The 13,286-nt window shown below is 40.1% G+C and overlaps 1 protein-coding gene across 2 annotated transcripts in view; it reads right to left on the bottom strand.

Annotated features, from left to right (window-relative positions):
- The window catches only part of Pdss1 (decaprenyl diphosphate synthase subunit 1), a 37,401-nt gene that overhangs the window by 7,872 nt on the left and 16,243 nt on the right, over window positions 1-13,286 (bottom strand). Inside the window, exons 5-10 of one of the 2 annotated variants that reach the window (XM_085699000.2) lie at window positions 12,066-12,207; window positions 10,487-10,598; window positions 10,284-10,393; window positions 3,694-3,774; window positions 3,467-3,580; window positions 1,601-3,108 (exon numbers count right to left, since the gene is read on the bottom strand). In XM_085699000.2, the coding sequence (XP_085555126.1) occupies window positions 3,103-3,108; window positions 3,467-3,580; window positions 3,694-3,774; window positions 10,284-10,393; window positions 10,487-10,598; window positions 12,066-12,207 (565 nt within the window). In that variant the 3' untranslated portion in view covers window positions 1,601-3,102. Of the gene's footprint in view, window positions 1-1,600; window positions 3,109-3,466; window positions 3,581-3,693; window positions 3,775-10,283; window positions 10,394-10,486; window positions 10,599-12,065; window positions 12,208-13,286 lie in introns of those variants that run through there. The other variant, XM_085698999.2, reaches the window with a different exon arrangement.

Genomic DNA, 13,286 nt, shown 5'->3' on the forward strand with positions numbered 1-13,286 from the left:
ATGGCCTTGAACTCACTATGTATTGAATTCCTGGTCTTTCTGCATCTACCTCCCAAGTGTTGGTGATGGAGCCCAGTGATTTGTGCATACTAGGGAAGTACTCAACTGAGCTCAAGTTTTTGCTCTTGAAGAAAACAAAATATTTATACAAGAATATACTAATCACTGGGACCTCTCCAGAAATCCTGAAACATTTGTGTGTTTGTGTGTATATCACACACATGCACACCAAGAATCAAGCCCAGGGCCGTACACATGCCAGGCAATCTCTACCACTGAGCCATAGCCTCCTGAAACACCTTGATTATCAGAAACAAATGTCTGAACAATGGCCACCAGGAAATTCTTCTCAAAGGTATCAAAAATAGGAGAATCAGTCAACTTAGCCCAGCAAGTTCTAATATCAAGCAGCATTAAAAAGGAAAAGGAAAGCCAGGCTTGGTGGGCATGGCTATTATACTCTGATTTGGGAGGCTGAGGCAAGAAGACTGCCACCAGTTTGGAGAGGCCTAGGCTCTCAGAGCAAGACCTTCAGTGTTATGCAGATGGATTAGTTCAAAGACAATTCTGTGGACAAGACACCAGCCCAAGGAAAAGTTTACAAATACCTCACAAGTACTCTAATGAATGTGCTTGTTAATCACTAATAATGGTGGATCTTCAATGCTATGACATACCAGTTACCTGTGGGCAGACCTACTGGGTACTATTATCCACACTGCTAGCTGCAGGAGCAATGCGAGTACAGTAAAATGAATGCCACTCTTAGAAGACTTGGAAAAGACGGCCTTCTGTGCCATCTACCAGATGTTCCATTTTGGCCAGACATGAGCATCATTTTCATTTATAGAACAAACAGTTATCTACCACAAAGCAGAATTGTGAGATCAGGATCAATGTAAGAAAGCCTCCTTTTTAAACTAAAATAAACACAGTTTTATTAAAGCAAGATACTGTATAATCCTGCATTATTTTCTGAAATTGATTTACCCAAAGTTATTTTAAGCTCCATGAATTTTTGACAGATTTCTTGCTAAGAAACTCTAACAGTATAATCCATAAAAGATCCTAAACTCAGGGTTTTGAGAACAATTTATGAATACATGCTTGACTAAGTATAAACATGTATTTGATTAACTTTTGGTCCATGTGCCAAAATGTGAAATGAGTCCTGTCCAGAGATTGTTCCCGCTCAGCTTCATCAGTGTTTCCTTCCGGAGGCTGCATTATGCTTCTAACTCTTTTTCCCATTGTCCCACAGGCAAACCAAGAAAAGTGCTGTTTGGTCAGAATAACTGGGTGACTTGTGACTCTGGGATTTTCCAGTAAGCACACGTAAAACCACAGTTTAGGTAGCATTTGGTTTCTTTTCCTTGCTTCTACTTCAAGAACAATTAAGCAAGCAACCAACCAACCAAATATAAAGCCTCAATTTCCCATCTGCTGTGTATTCTAGACAAATCAATCATAAGAGCTGTGCATTCCGTTTCTGTTCTCACTTTGTCCCATTCTATTTGAATGCATACCAGCTATTAACCCTTTGTGTAGAGGAAAGTAAACTGGATCCTTTAGAAATGATGTAATGAGACAATCAAAAGAAGCCAGTCTATTCCATTTATTTCACGGAGCCCATGAAAAACATTTATAATTGTTGAGATTTCTAAAAGCATAACAAACCAAAACTCTTTATAGACTAAGTCATGGAAAGGCTCAGGGCCTAGCTGCACCTTAACTGAGCTTTACTCATGCGCACTAACCTGTGAGTGAGATGATGAAGGCCTGGAATTGTACAAGAAATGCTGGCCAATGACTAATTTTTCTATTGTCAGATATACCTTCATTTATACTCACATGACTCAGGAATACTGTATATGTGCAGGGGGTTATGGCCTAACATAAAACGTTCCTTACTAAGCTTTACTGTACAAAAGGTTTTCTTAAAATGTTATTTCAACTTGGCATATATATTAATAACCTTCCTGAACATTAGGCTAGTGAGTTAGTAAGTCTCCGTCTCATGGGAAAAGGGACCTACCATTCACAGCATGTGTATATTTTGTTGTCATTTTTTTAGTATCCGAGTTTTGGTTTTTTTTAAAATATGTGTAGCCTAAACTGTCCTCAAACTCATGATCCTCCTGCATCAGCCTCTGGGTGTTGGGGTTACAGGTCTGTGCTATTATATCAGAACTGCACACCTTTCACTTAACTTGGCCTCAAAATTGTGAGAAGATGGAGCGCAGTAATGATAACAAGTTTCTGGTGCCTCATCATCACTGTTGACTGAGAATGTCCATGGTACCCAGGCCAGCCGTCCAGGCATCAGCCTCCTCTAGGACGAATCACTATCACCCATAGTAACTCTGCTAGAAAAGAGGGTGAAAATCATCTCTTCCCTTTCTCGAATCAGAAATTAATCATAAGGAAGGTCATTCGTTTTAATATCAAAATGGAGCTATTTTGTTCTAGAGATGTTATGACTTACATGTTAAAGAAAGAATGCAAGCAAATTTTATGAAAAGAATGATAAAAGTTTGTCGTTCCCCCCCCTCCCGGTTTTTTGAGACATGGCTTCTCTATAGCTTTGGAGCTGTCCTGGAACCTGTTCTGTAGACCAGGCTGGCCTCAAACTCACAGAGATCCATCTGCCTCAGTCTACCAAGTGTTGGGAATAAAGGAGTGTGCCACCACCTCCTGAAAATTTTAAAGCAAAATGGTAGTTGGTGATGATCACCTTATTACACTGAAAAATAGCCAATTAAATACCACTCAGATGAATATTTGTTTTAAACACACCCCATCACAGCTAATGGCCCATTTATTCCAAGTAGCATCTGGCATAGCCAAAAGCATATATATGGCTAGGGTCCAGAAGATGCTGTGAAAATGGCTGCTTTGACAGTCACTGCAGCATCTCTGATGCTTCCTAAGCACCTCATGTATATTTAAGAACAGGATAGCAGCTTTACTTACTTCCTTGACAGTCTCTCAATCTGGAAAAGGAAGGAACTATGTGGTCCTAGTGCATTGACTTCTTCACATTCTGAAGCAATAGCTGAGGCTCCAAGGCTTCTCTCAAGGTGCAAAAGTTCCATTAAATGCCTAGAACTTACGAATTTCTCACACTTAGACACCCTTGGCACTTCCTGTACCTTTAAAAGGCTCTGAGTCACACCTCTGTCAACCTTGTAACACCCAAAACACATTAAATCCACTAGCCCATTCTGATTTACAAGATAATGAATATTACATCAACTAGCCCTTACAACAACTAAAGAGATTACAATCTGTGTCCACTGATAAGGCTTATAGAAGTATAATTATATCCTAACATCTCAGTTAGGAAACCAGGATAAAATCTGTGGTCCCTCATCAAAATGCCTCCAGCTGTTCTTTATCTCACATTTTATCAGCTATGCCTAAAGGTAGAGCTTCTCAGCAGTATTTCAAAGACAATAAAACCTACCTGCTGGCAAGCAAACAAGACAGGGCCAGTGGCTAAGCCTAGCTTCAGGTCTGCAGACGTTGGCTTGCCCATCTGGAGAGAGCAGGAGGTAAAGTCCAATACATCATCTATGAGCTGGTGAAAGAAGAAATGAGTCACACCCATTGTCCTCCCTGCTGTGAGGTCTACACTGAGGGCAATGCTGGCTGTGCCTACCCTTCACCATTCCCACAAACAGGCAGACTGACCTGAAAAGCTATTCCAACATTTTTCCCATACTGATAGGCAATCTCATGCACCACTGGATCGGGGCAGCCCAGGACAGAGACCTGAAAATAAAAAACAGATTCTGGTAAGCTGTAGCATCCAGACACAAGGCAGCCAACCGTGAAAAAAGGCCACTTACACATCCCCTAACAAGCCCATGTTACAATCAAGATGCTGGCACCTAAAGGAGAGCAAATACATGAAAAAGTGGTGTTTTCTTTTTATACAGTTCTGAGAATAGAGTCCAGGGCCTCATGCAAACTAGGCAAGCACTCTACCATCCAGGTACAACCCCAGCCCATTTTCTCCATTTATTTTAATATTTGTGAGTGTGCATGATGTGTGTGTGTACAGTGTGGGTGCCACTCTGGTGTCCCTTCTCCAGCTCTAAATGGAGTCAGGGACTGGATTTGTGTTGGCAGGCTTCCTTCCTCCTCCAGTTATTTCAAACAAGATAGAGTCTTCCAAAGAACCATAAGCAACAATTCTAATAAGCTAAGCCAATCTTTCTGGTACTGTGTAAAATGCTGGCTCCCAGCACCCAGTGCAATGTTAGCTTTAATGACCTCTGAGGAGTCACCCTCATTTCAGGGGTAGAATCTCATCTATACAACACTGTCAAGCACCTTTTCATCCATGGGTCAGTTTGGGTGATCACACTTTTTCTTGTGATCCTTCTACCTCCACCTCCTTCAGCAAATAAAACCAGTATTTGCCACCACAACCAGCTACCCTTTTTCTCAATGCAGCTGCTTCTTGCTGTCTGTTAACAGCCTCAATCTCAGTCTGGACTTAGATACTGTTTCTTCATTATGAGAAGGATCCTCCCTGGATCTACTGTTTCTAAGTAATTTAAATGTACTAGAACTGTTTGATTATACCCCCCACTCTTCCAAAAAAGAGAGAAGTAGGACTTTTAAAGCCTCAAACAGAATCTGGTTAGTGCTGAGCATGCTAATCTACACTACTTCCTGCTGCACTGTTGAGCATGCTAAGCAGGCTCAGCCACATTTTCAGAAATCAAGGACGGGGAAAGAACAAGAGGGGAACTGGGGAGACATTCTGCTCAATTTGAAAGGAAAGTCTATGCTGAAGTTCAGCAAGGAAGCCAGATGAAATAGGTCACTGGTAATAAATAACCACCCTGCCTATTTCTTTCTCTATTGGAGACCACATTCTTCCTACACATCAGCATGGGAAGGTGGGATAAGCTCTCCAGAAGCCTGCAAGGCTGGAAGCATGCCTCTAGCAACTACCAGTGACTTTGATCTACTGCCTGATCCTTCTGTTTCCTCACCTGTAAAGTGTACAATTTAAACTCTTACCTCTTTAGAATGGAGAAATTTGCCATTAATGACTCTCCTTCAGTGCTGTGGATACAGCTCAGTAGTAAAGCATTTACCTAGTATATTGGTTTGGGCTCTAGCACAATAGGCAGAATAAAAGAAGAGGAAAAAGAAAGAAAATGATCCTCTTGTTTAGCTGGACATGGACAAGTACATCTATAATTCAGGCATTCAAGAGGTGAGGTAGAAAGACTGCAAATTTGAGGCTAGCCTAGGCTACATAGTTGAGTCAGAAAACAAAATAACCCCCTTCTCTTCTCTGTCCACAGGATGTAGGCAGGAGGATCTGCTAGCTATAATTTTGTTGTTTTTCCTTTTGGTGCTGAGGATCAAGTCCATGGCTTTGAAGTGCTCTAGAGCTCACTTCAGTCCTGGCAATACTCTCTGATGACTTCACAGAGTATGCAGCTGGAATGCTGGCAGATCAGGATTCAAGAGCACACACCAGAAAGGCCAGACAGACACCTGAGTGAATAATAAAGTCTTAACTGTTTTCAAAGGCAAAGACCTATAATCCATGGCCTCTGAGGAAGGGCTCTTTTCAACTATTATGTGAGACCACATAGAGGTCAATTTAGAAAAGAAGTCAAGATATGCACCAAGCTGGGTCAGAGTGAGAGAAAGACAAGGTTCAGATTGCTGGATATGCTAAACTCAGAACAAAATGATCCCACCCCACAAGCAGAAAGAACTAATAATGAAGCAATCTGCAGTAGTGAGATTAATGCTGCCTTCTCAACATAAAGTCAGATACCCAGAAACAGAAACTTCCTTCAAAAAATTAAAAATAAATGGAAAAATGTCTTTTTAAAATCATTGAATTATCACTTGTGGTACACGGAACTAGCATTAGAACTTACTTAGGTTTCACAATAGCTCATAAATACTTTTGTGGTTAATGATGATAAAATCTAACCAATTCTGGGTATTCACTATGCACTATCCTAAAATTTCTTATATACTTACTTATGAGCTTTGAGGACTGAGGTGTTGAATATTCCAGGAGTTACATAGCTAAGATATGCAGAAATCAGAACCTAAATCCAAATGCCTGACTCTTAAGAGTGTTCTCTTAATCAGTCAGCACTGCTTGCTTCTAATGACATACAATTGAAGCCAGAAGGGATCAAGAAAGTCGCCCAAGCCTGCTAGCACAAGCTGAGGTCTGTCTGCACTGTGTCCCTTCCTGGCTTATATATACTAACCCAGCAATGGACTCCTTATTGACTTAGAGTCAAAATTTTTCTTCAGCTTGAAGACCACCGTAAAGAGTGCTGGTTCTCCTAATGTGGTTAAGGGACAGAAAACAACTGTCACAAGTGTAAAATCAGATACAATATGGTACAATGAACAAAATGGAAGAAGGCAAGCTGTATGACACTTCTTGTATTCAGCACCAGAGAGATCCCCACATCTTTCAGGAGGTGGGTGGAGTATGAAAGATGATCAAACCAAAGAAAGAGGAGCTCGACCGTTTTACCTGAAGTAGATGCCACTTGAGGACCATCTATAACACCATTCCCGCAAACCTCATCTCAGAAAGACTGAGAAGCACTGTTTGAACTGGAGGGGGCAAAGTTTGAGAAGAATCTCTTATCTTTGAAATGTATACTCACACCACCGTAAGATTAGAGATATTTTCTGACGGGTAAATAGTATGTATTATCATCTTATTTGTTTAAAATAGTGCAGACACTGTGGTGGCATACATCTTTCATCCAGCACTTAGGAGGCAGAGGTAGGGGTATTTTTAACAGAGAGTTCTAACAGAGTTCCAGATCAGTCAGGACTATGTAGTGAAATCCTTGTCTCAAAATAAAACAAAAAGGGTTAGGTTAGAAGGGCTGGAGAAGACTGCTCTGTAGTTAAGAGCACTGGCTGCTCTTCTAGAGGACCTAGGTTCAATTCCAAAATCCACATACTTGTTCACAACCACCTACAATTCTAGTCTCAAGGTATCTGATACCCTGTTCTGAACTCAGTGGGCACTACATACACACGGTGCACAGACACACATGAAGGCAAAACACCCATACACATGAAAAAAAAATTATAAAACACTGTAGAGACTTTGAATCTCTACCATTATAGATAAATATGCTAAACAGGTAGAGAGAAAATAGATGCAACATAGTATCTCAAAGATCTAGAGGTGACATTATGCATCAGTAATCTCAGTAATCCAGGCTGAAGCAGGAAGATCATAGGTTGCAGGCCAGTTTAGAATTCAGGGCAAGATTTTGCCTCAAACAAAACATAACAAGCCTCCTGCAAATACACAGTATAAATATATAAAAGACATGGTCAATTAAAAACAAAGAAATGAAAACAGACCTTAATCATAAATACTCTTGCCCCAAAACCTGGCAACCTGGGTTTGATCTCTAGAAGCCAGATAAAGGTGGAAGAGAACCAACTCCACAAACCTGCTGATCTCCACTCATGTGCTGTGCCATTTAGGTACCTCTCCAAATACTTATATAATAATAAAAAAATCAAAACAAAATAAAAAGTCAAATAGTCCTCAATGATCTGAGCATTATTTAGATTTACTCAAATGGCTGACAGTAATGCACATGCCCTTATGCAAGGAGATCTGATGGTATTTAACAAAATTACACATATACTGCCTCGAAATTTACACCAACACACACACACAGTAATGGTAGTGTAGCTTATGACTGTCTAATACTAGAAACCTAAATGTCTGTATACAGGAAACTGACTGAGCAAGCGATTTTAATATCATTCAAAGCCTCAAAGCAGTTTCTCTAGCCAGCACCTTCTCTGGATTTTAGTATTTCTTTTGGTTAAAACCTAATAGGTAGATAAAAAGGAGTGGGGAGGCAAGTAGGGGGAAAATGGTGTCTTTAGTAAAATTCTGATAAGCTTCCTTTAAATTCTCACAGCATTATGGACTCCCAAGACTTCTGTACTGATCTTCATCTCCAATGTTTTGTTTGCTTGTTTGTTTTTACAGTCCAACCACAGTTTCCCCTTCCTCCCCTATCCCCACACACTCCTCTCCCATCGTTACTAAGGATAGAACTCCCATGGATATCAGCTTGCCATAATACATCAAGCTGCAGCGAGACTAGGGCATCATCTCCAAATTCTTATCTCCCCTTTGGCACACATCTAATTTCCTGTGCATGAATGTCTTTGCTCAGATGTCTGCATCTTAAATACCAAGAACACATAAAAATAGTCATTTTAAATACTTAACACTCTGGGATATTTTCACCCATGGGCACCCAGAGTGCCTGCATTATGATTTTACTGTTATTCTAATAGGCATCGAGGACACGGCGGGCACGCCTCCTTGTGGCTGGCACAAACACTTCTTTTATTTTTTGGTTACTTTCTCTTCTTTCTCTCTCCTTTTCTTCCTTTAACCTGGTCCTATGTAGAGATGCTCCTTCGTGCCCAGAGAACACTCATTTAGTGTTTTAGAAGTAACAGCATCTCCACCTACTGCTAGTAGTTCTAAACTGCAGTGGTAAACCTAGGAAATTATCAGTGAACTTCTCTCAACTGGCTCCCGAGGGGGGACTGTAGTTTCTTGCTATGCATCAGGTCTCAGGCATCATATACCCAGAAATGTGCTAAGGCTGGACTACAGAAGGATTTCTAGTGATTAGATAAAAGTCTAGCATCTTTCAGGAACTTGTGAAAAGGTTTTCCTTCCCCTGCCTCTGGCAGAAGAGACATAAGCCTCCACTAACACACTCCTGTGGTAGCATATCAAAGTCCATGCTAGCCTCCAGGCTCCGACAACCCTGCTCACAAGGGCCTGTTATACATTTGAAAGTCCAAATTACTTCCTTTCTCTCTGTCCTAGACCCTCTGTATATTTTCTGGCCCATAAGTGTATGTTTTTTTAACTGAATTTTTTTCCCCCTGGTTTTTGGAGGCAGGGTCTTTCTGTGTAACAGCACTGGCTGTTCCAGAACTCATTCTGTAGACCAGGCTGGCCTCGAACTCATGGAGATTTGCCTGCCTCTGCTTCCCAAGTGCTGGGATTAAAGGCCTGAGTCACCATACCCAGTGTGTATATGTTCCTTGTAGCATGGCAAAATAGAGGCATTATCATCAAGGGACTAGAAAAAGATTCCCTTTTAGTATAATTTGCTAAGAACATTCAAAGGCGATAGTTTACATTTGACCTTATGTGTCTCTCTTATTGTCTTGATTGTACAGGACTATTAGACAAGACCATTGCTTGCCCAGATTTTTTCACTAAACCTTTTAGTCTGAGACATGCTTAGATAAACAATGTGTTGTTTTTGAGACAGATATCATCTACAGCCCAGGGTGGTCTTAAACTCACTAGGTAACTCTGTTGGCCTTGAGTACAATCTTCTTGTTTCTGCCTCCAAGTGCTAGGATATAGGCATGCGCCAACATAGCTTCTCACAGGACAGTTTATGGAGAGACTGTTCTTTATGTGTGAATTAACAATGATTATCACACATTTTAATACACAGATTAAAGACACTGATTTAAACATTTGGATAAAGCTTAGAGGCAGAGAGCACAATACAAAGAGGAGGTGAGGAGGACCAGGGAGACTGCGAGAGGAAGATGTAATTACTCAATTTATACTCTGAAAGTTATAGGTTTTGTATAGGACACATAATCGGTTAGGTCTACTATGTATATATTAACAAGTATACAGAATACTAGTGGAATCTAACAGTTAAAATAATTGTCTTCTAGGTAAATATATATGTGATAATTTATGTCAGAAACAGTGTGTAAGAACAACTATGACAAGGAGCTGCTCAGAACGCCCACTGTTCTGACTGGGAAATACAATGACTGAACTTTGTATTGCAAGTGTGTGTAACATGCTTCAGTATGGACACGCAGGTGCCACAGCCAGAATACAGCCCTGGAAACACTTCTCTCCTCTTCTGGGTTCCAGGGATCTAACCCGGGGCTTGTGTGGCAAGGGCTTCCCTGCTGAGTTATCCTGGCAGTCTAGACTGGCAGGAATTTTGATTGATTCTTGGGGGAGGAAAGATGAAAGAAAATTATTTCCATACCAAAAGAAGACAACAAAAATGAAAACATCAGAACTTGTCAGGGATGCAGTCTTTCCTCTGACTTTTTGGGACTTTAGGATGCTATTTTAAGATTCTCTAATTAGATGTCTAGGAGATTAGCTACCAAGCAATAAGTGTGGGCTTTTTTCAACTTGAAAAAAGACAGAACGTACATACTGCTTTACAACTGTGGGCTATGAGACTGGCCGTCTTCTTGAAGGTCTTTTCAAGGTAGTGGGCAAATCTTTCATTCTCATTTTCTTTTGACCCTAGCTGAAGAAATTCACCTATGAAGAAGGAGAATGGTTACTTGAGATATGCTTTTTACTGCCTGGCTAAAACCAGGATTGAATAAAACAGAAAAGTCAGAATCAACTTACCCCGCACCAAATCTTCAATAACTTGGGTTAAAAGAGATGTAACAGCTGTGTTTCCAATCCGTGCCAGAGCTATGGATGCTACAGAAAGAATTAAATCTCCGGCAAGAACAGCCTGGAAAAAGAAGAAAAAACACTTTACAGATAAAAAGTTCACAGCTATATCAGTAGTTAAGCACCAGCCTAGCATGCCCAGGTTTGATCCCCAGGATATTAATGTGCCCAGAACAAGTTATCAGTTATATATGTATGCAGTCGATTGTATGGTATAGCCAAGTACACCGTCTACACACACACACACATTATTTCGCATATTTGAAGATATGCATCAGTACTACTCCTGCTACACAGAAATGTTAGAGTTCACAGAAATTTTCATTTAGAGAATTTTACTTTATTTTTAAAAAGCTAGGCTGTCTTCCAACTTGTTATGCAGTCAAAGTGAACTTTGAACTTCAGGTTTTTCTGCCTCCACTTCCTGAGTGCGGGGCCCATCCCATTCAAGAGACATTAGGGGTTAATTCAGGGCTTCTTTATATGCTAAGCTTGTGTTCTACCAACAGAGCTACATCCCTGCCCAAAACAATCATTTTAGTATTTATCCGTTCACTATTATCTGGAATAGCGCTATTCAATATAAGCTTACTATGAAGAACAATGGAAGAGGGTTAAGTTCTTTTCATGGGCGTTGGCTTGTTCTCAATGATGTGAGACTGCCAATGGAGGCACACGTGCGGGCGAATATGTGCTGATCACAGACGACCTGCACATCCTCCTTTTCATTTGCTCAACTTCATTCTTTAACCCATAATTTATAAATCCTCAATTCCAAGTCCCTATTTTGCATGTTCCCTTCAAGCAATGCTAATAAAATGAGAATATGCTTAAAAATAAATGTATAGGGGCTGGAGAGATGGCTCAGAAGTTAAGAGCACTGGCTGATCTTTCAGAGGACCCATGTTTTATTCCCAACACCCACATGGTGGTTTCTGAACACGTGTTAACCCACTACCAGGGGATCCAATGCCCTCTTCTGACCTCCTTGTACACCAGGTACACAAGTGGTATACAAATATACACGCAGGCAAACATGATATATATTTAATATATCAAACATAAAAATTTCATATATGTGTGTATGTGTGAACCAAATCTTATTAGGACCTCTTTTAAAAAGGTAAGTTTTGATAGTAGAACACTATTTCTGAGATTTTTCTTTTTTGTAGTTTTTATTTGCTTTGATATCATTGAACATGCAGCAAATAACATATACTTATGGGTTCAAATGAATGTAGGCAATCTGAGTCAAACAGAAAAATGTAGGATTCTCCAAGAAATACCATGAAAATGCCTTTCCTTATAACTAGAAGAAATTCTAATGAAACACACAGTGAAAACGGAGAAACACTGAGCTTGTTTTTTGCTATCAAGCACTGTTACAGAGACAGCACAGACACTTCTTTGAAACTCCAAAGACCACATTCAAACAAGAGTGATTTATAAATCTGAAATGCAAATGCAATCCCATAGCATATAATCTGGTAAGAAATTATTTCCAAAGCAACAATAAAAACCATCATACCTTTTGTTCACCCCAGACTTTATTAACTGTATGTTTTCCTCTTCGAGAACTTGCGTCGTCAATTACGTCATCGTGAACCAGACTAGCAGTGTGGATCATTTCTGTAATTAAGGCTATGGCACGCTGGTTGGCTTGCATATCTCTAGTTAACAGAAAGCAATGCTTTTTTAACAGACGCCTCCTAGAACCTTCTCAGCAATCATCTTGTGAGAAGTGGATATCAGATCTAGGATAAAGAATTTTATTTCTCTAAGAGAAACTGTATAAAAATGTTGGCTGTTCTATAAAGCCATTTCTGTTATTTGGAGAACATTCTAATGATCTAGAGACCCAGATCATATATAATGTTATATATAACATTAGAATTTCCACTTTAAAAATGGTAAACATTGTAGAAGCCTAGTCATTGGGTGGAAGAAAATTATCTTTCTGTCCACAAGAAGTGGTTTTGGTCAGATGTCCAAATTTACAATCAGTTTACAATTTTAGGGCTGGGACCAGTGAGTGGACCAGGAACTAAGACTGACAACCTGAGTTCAATCCACAGACCCACAGTGGAAGGTATCATCGGACTCCTGTAATGGATCCCCACACGCATACCTTAGGATGCACGTGCTCATACACATAACGCGCGCGCGCGCGCACACACACACACACACACACACACACACACACAAATAAAAATATTTTATAAAAAGTGGTTTTATGGTATGAAGGCTTTTGTTTGCTTTTAATGTATAGTGTTTTTGCTTGCATGTATGCTTGTGCATTATACATGTGTCAGCCCAAGGTCATAAGAGGATGCCCGATCCCCTGAAACTAGAATTATTGATATCATAAGCTGCCATGTTAAGTGCTGGGAACTGAACCCAGGTCCTTTACAAGAAAAAGAAGTGCTCTGATCTACTGAGTTGTATCTTCTGCCTCAGTATGAAATGTCTTAAAGAACCAAATATCAAGAGTTTGATGGGCACACGGCCACACACACGGCCACACACACAGCCACACACACGGCCACACACACACACACAAATCAAAATATATCTTAAAGAACCAAATGCCACTATGCACAAAGTTTTTTAAACTATCTTAAACGAGTATGGTATAACCAATAACTTCTTTTTAATTCATATTTAACTTCGTAAGGAATCTGAATTCATTTCTTCTCATAAATTACAGGATAAGAATACTCAAGATGACACAGCGATGTGAATTTAACAG

The sequence above is a fragment of the Myodes glareolus genome, chromosome 14, assembly GCF_982192425.1.
Source record: "Myodes glareolus chromosome 14, mMyoGla1.1, whole genome shotgun sequence".
In the NCBI taxonomy this organism is placed as follows: domain Eukaryota; kingdom Metazoa; phylum Chordata; class Mammalia; order Rodentia; family Cricetidae; genus Myodes; species Myodes glareolus.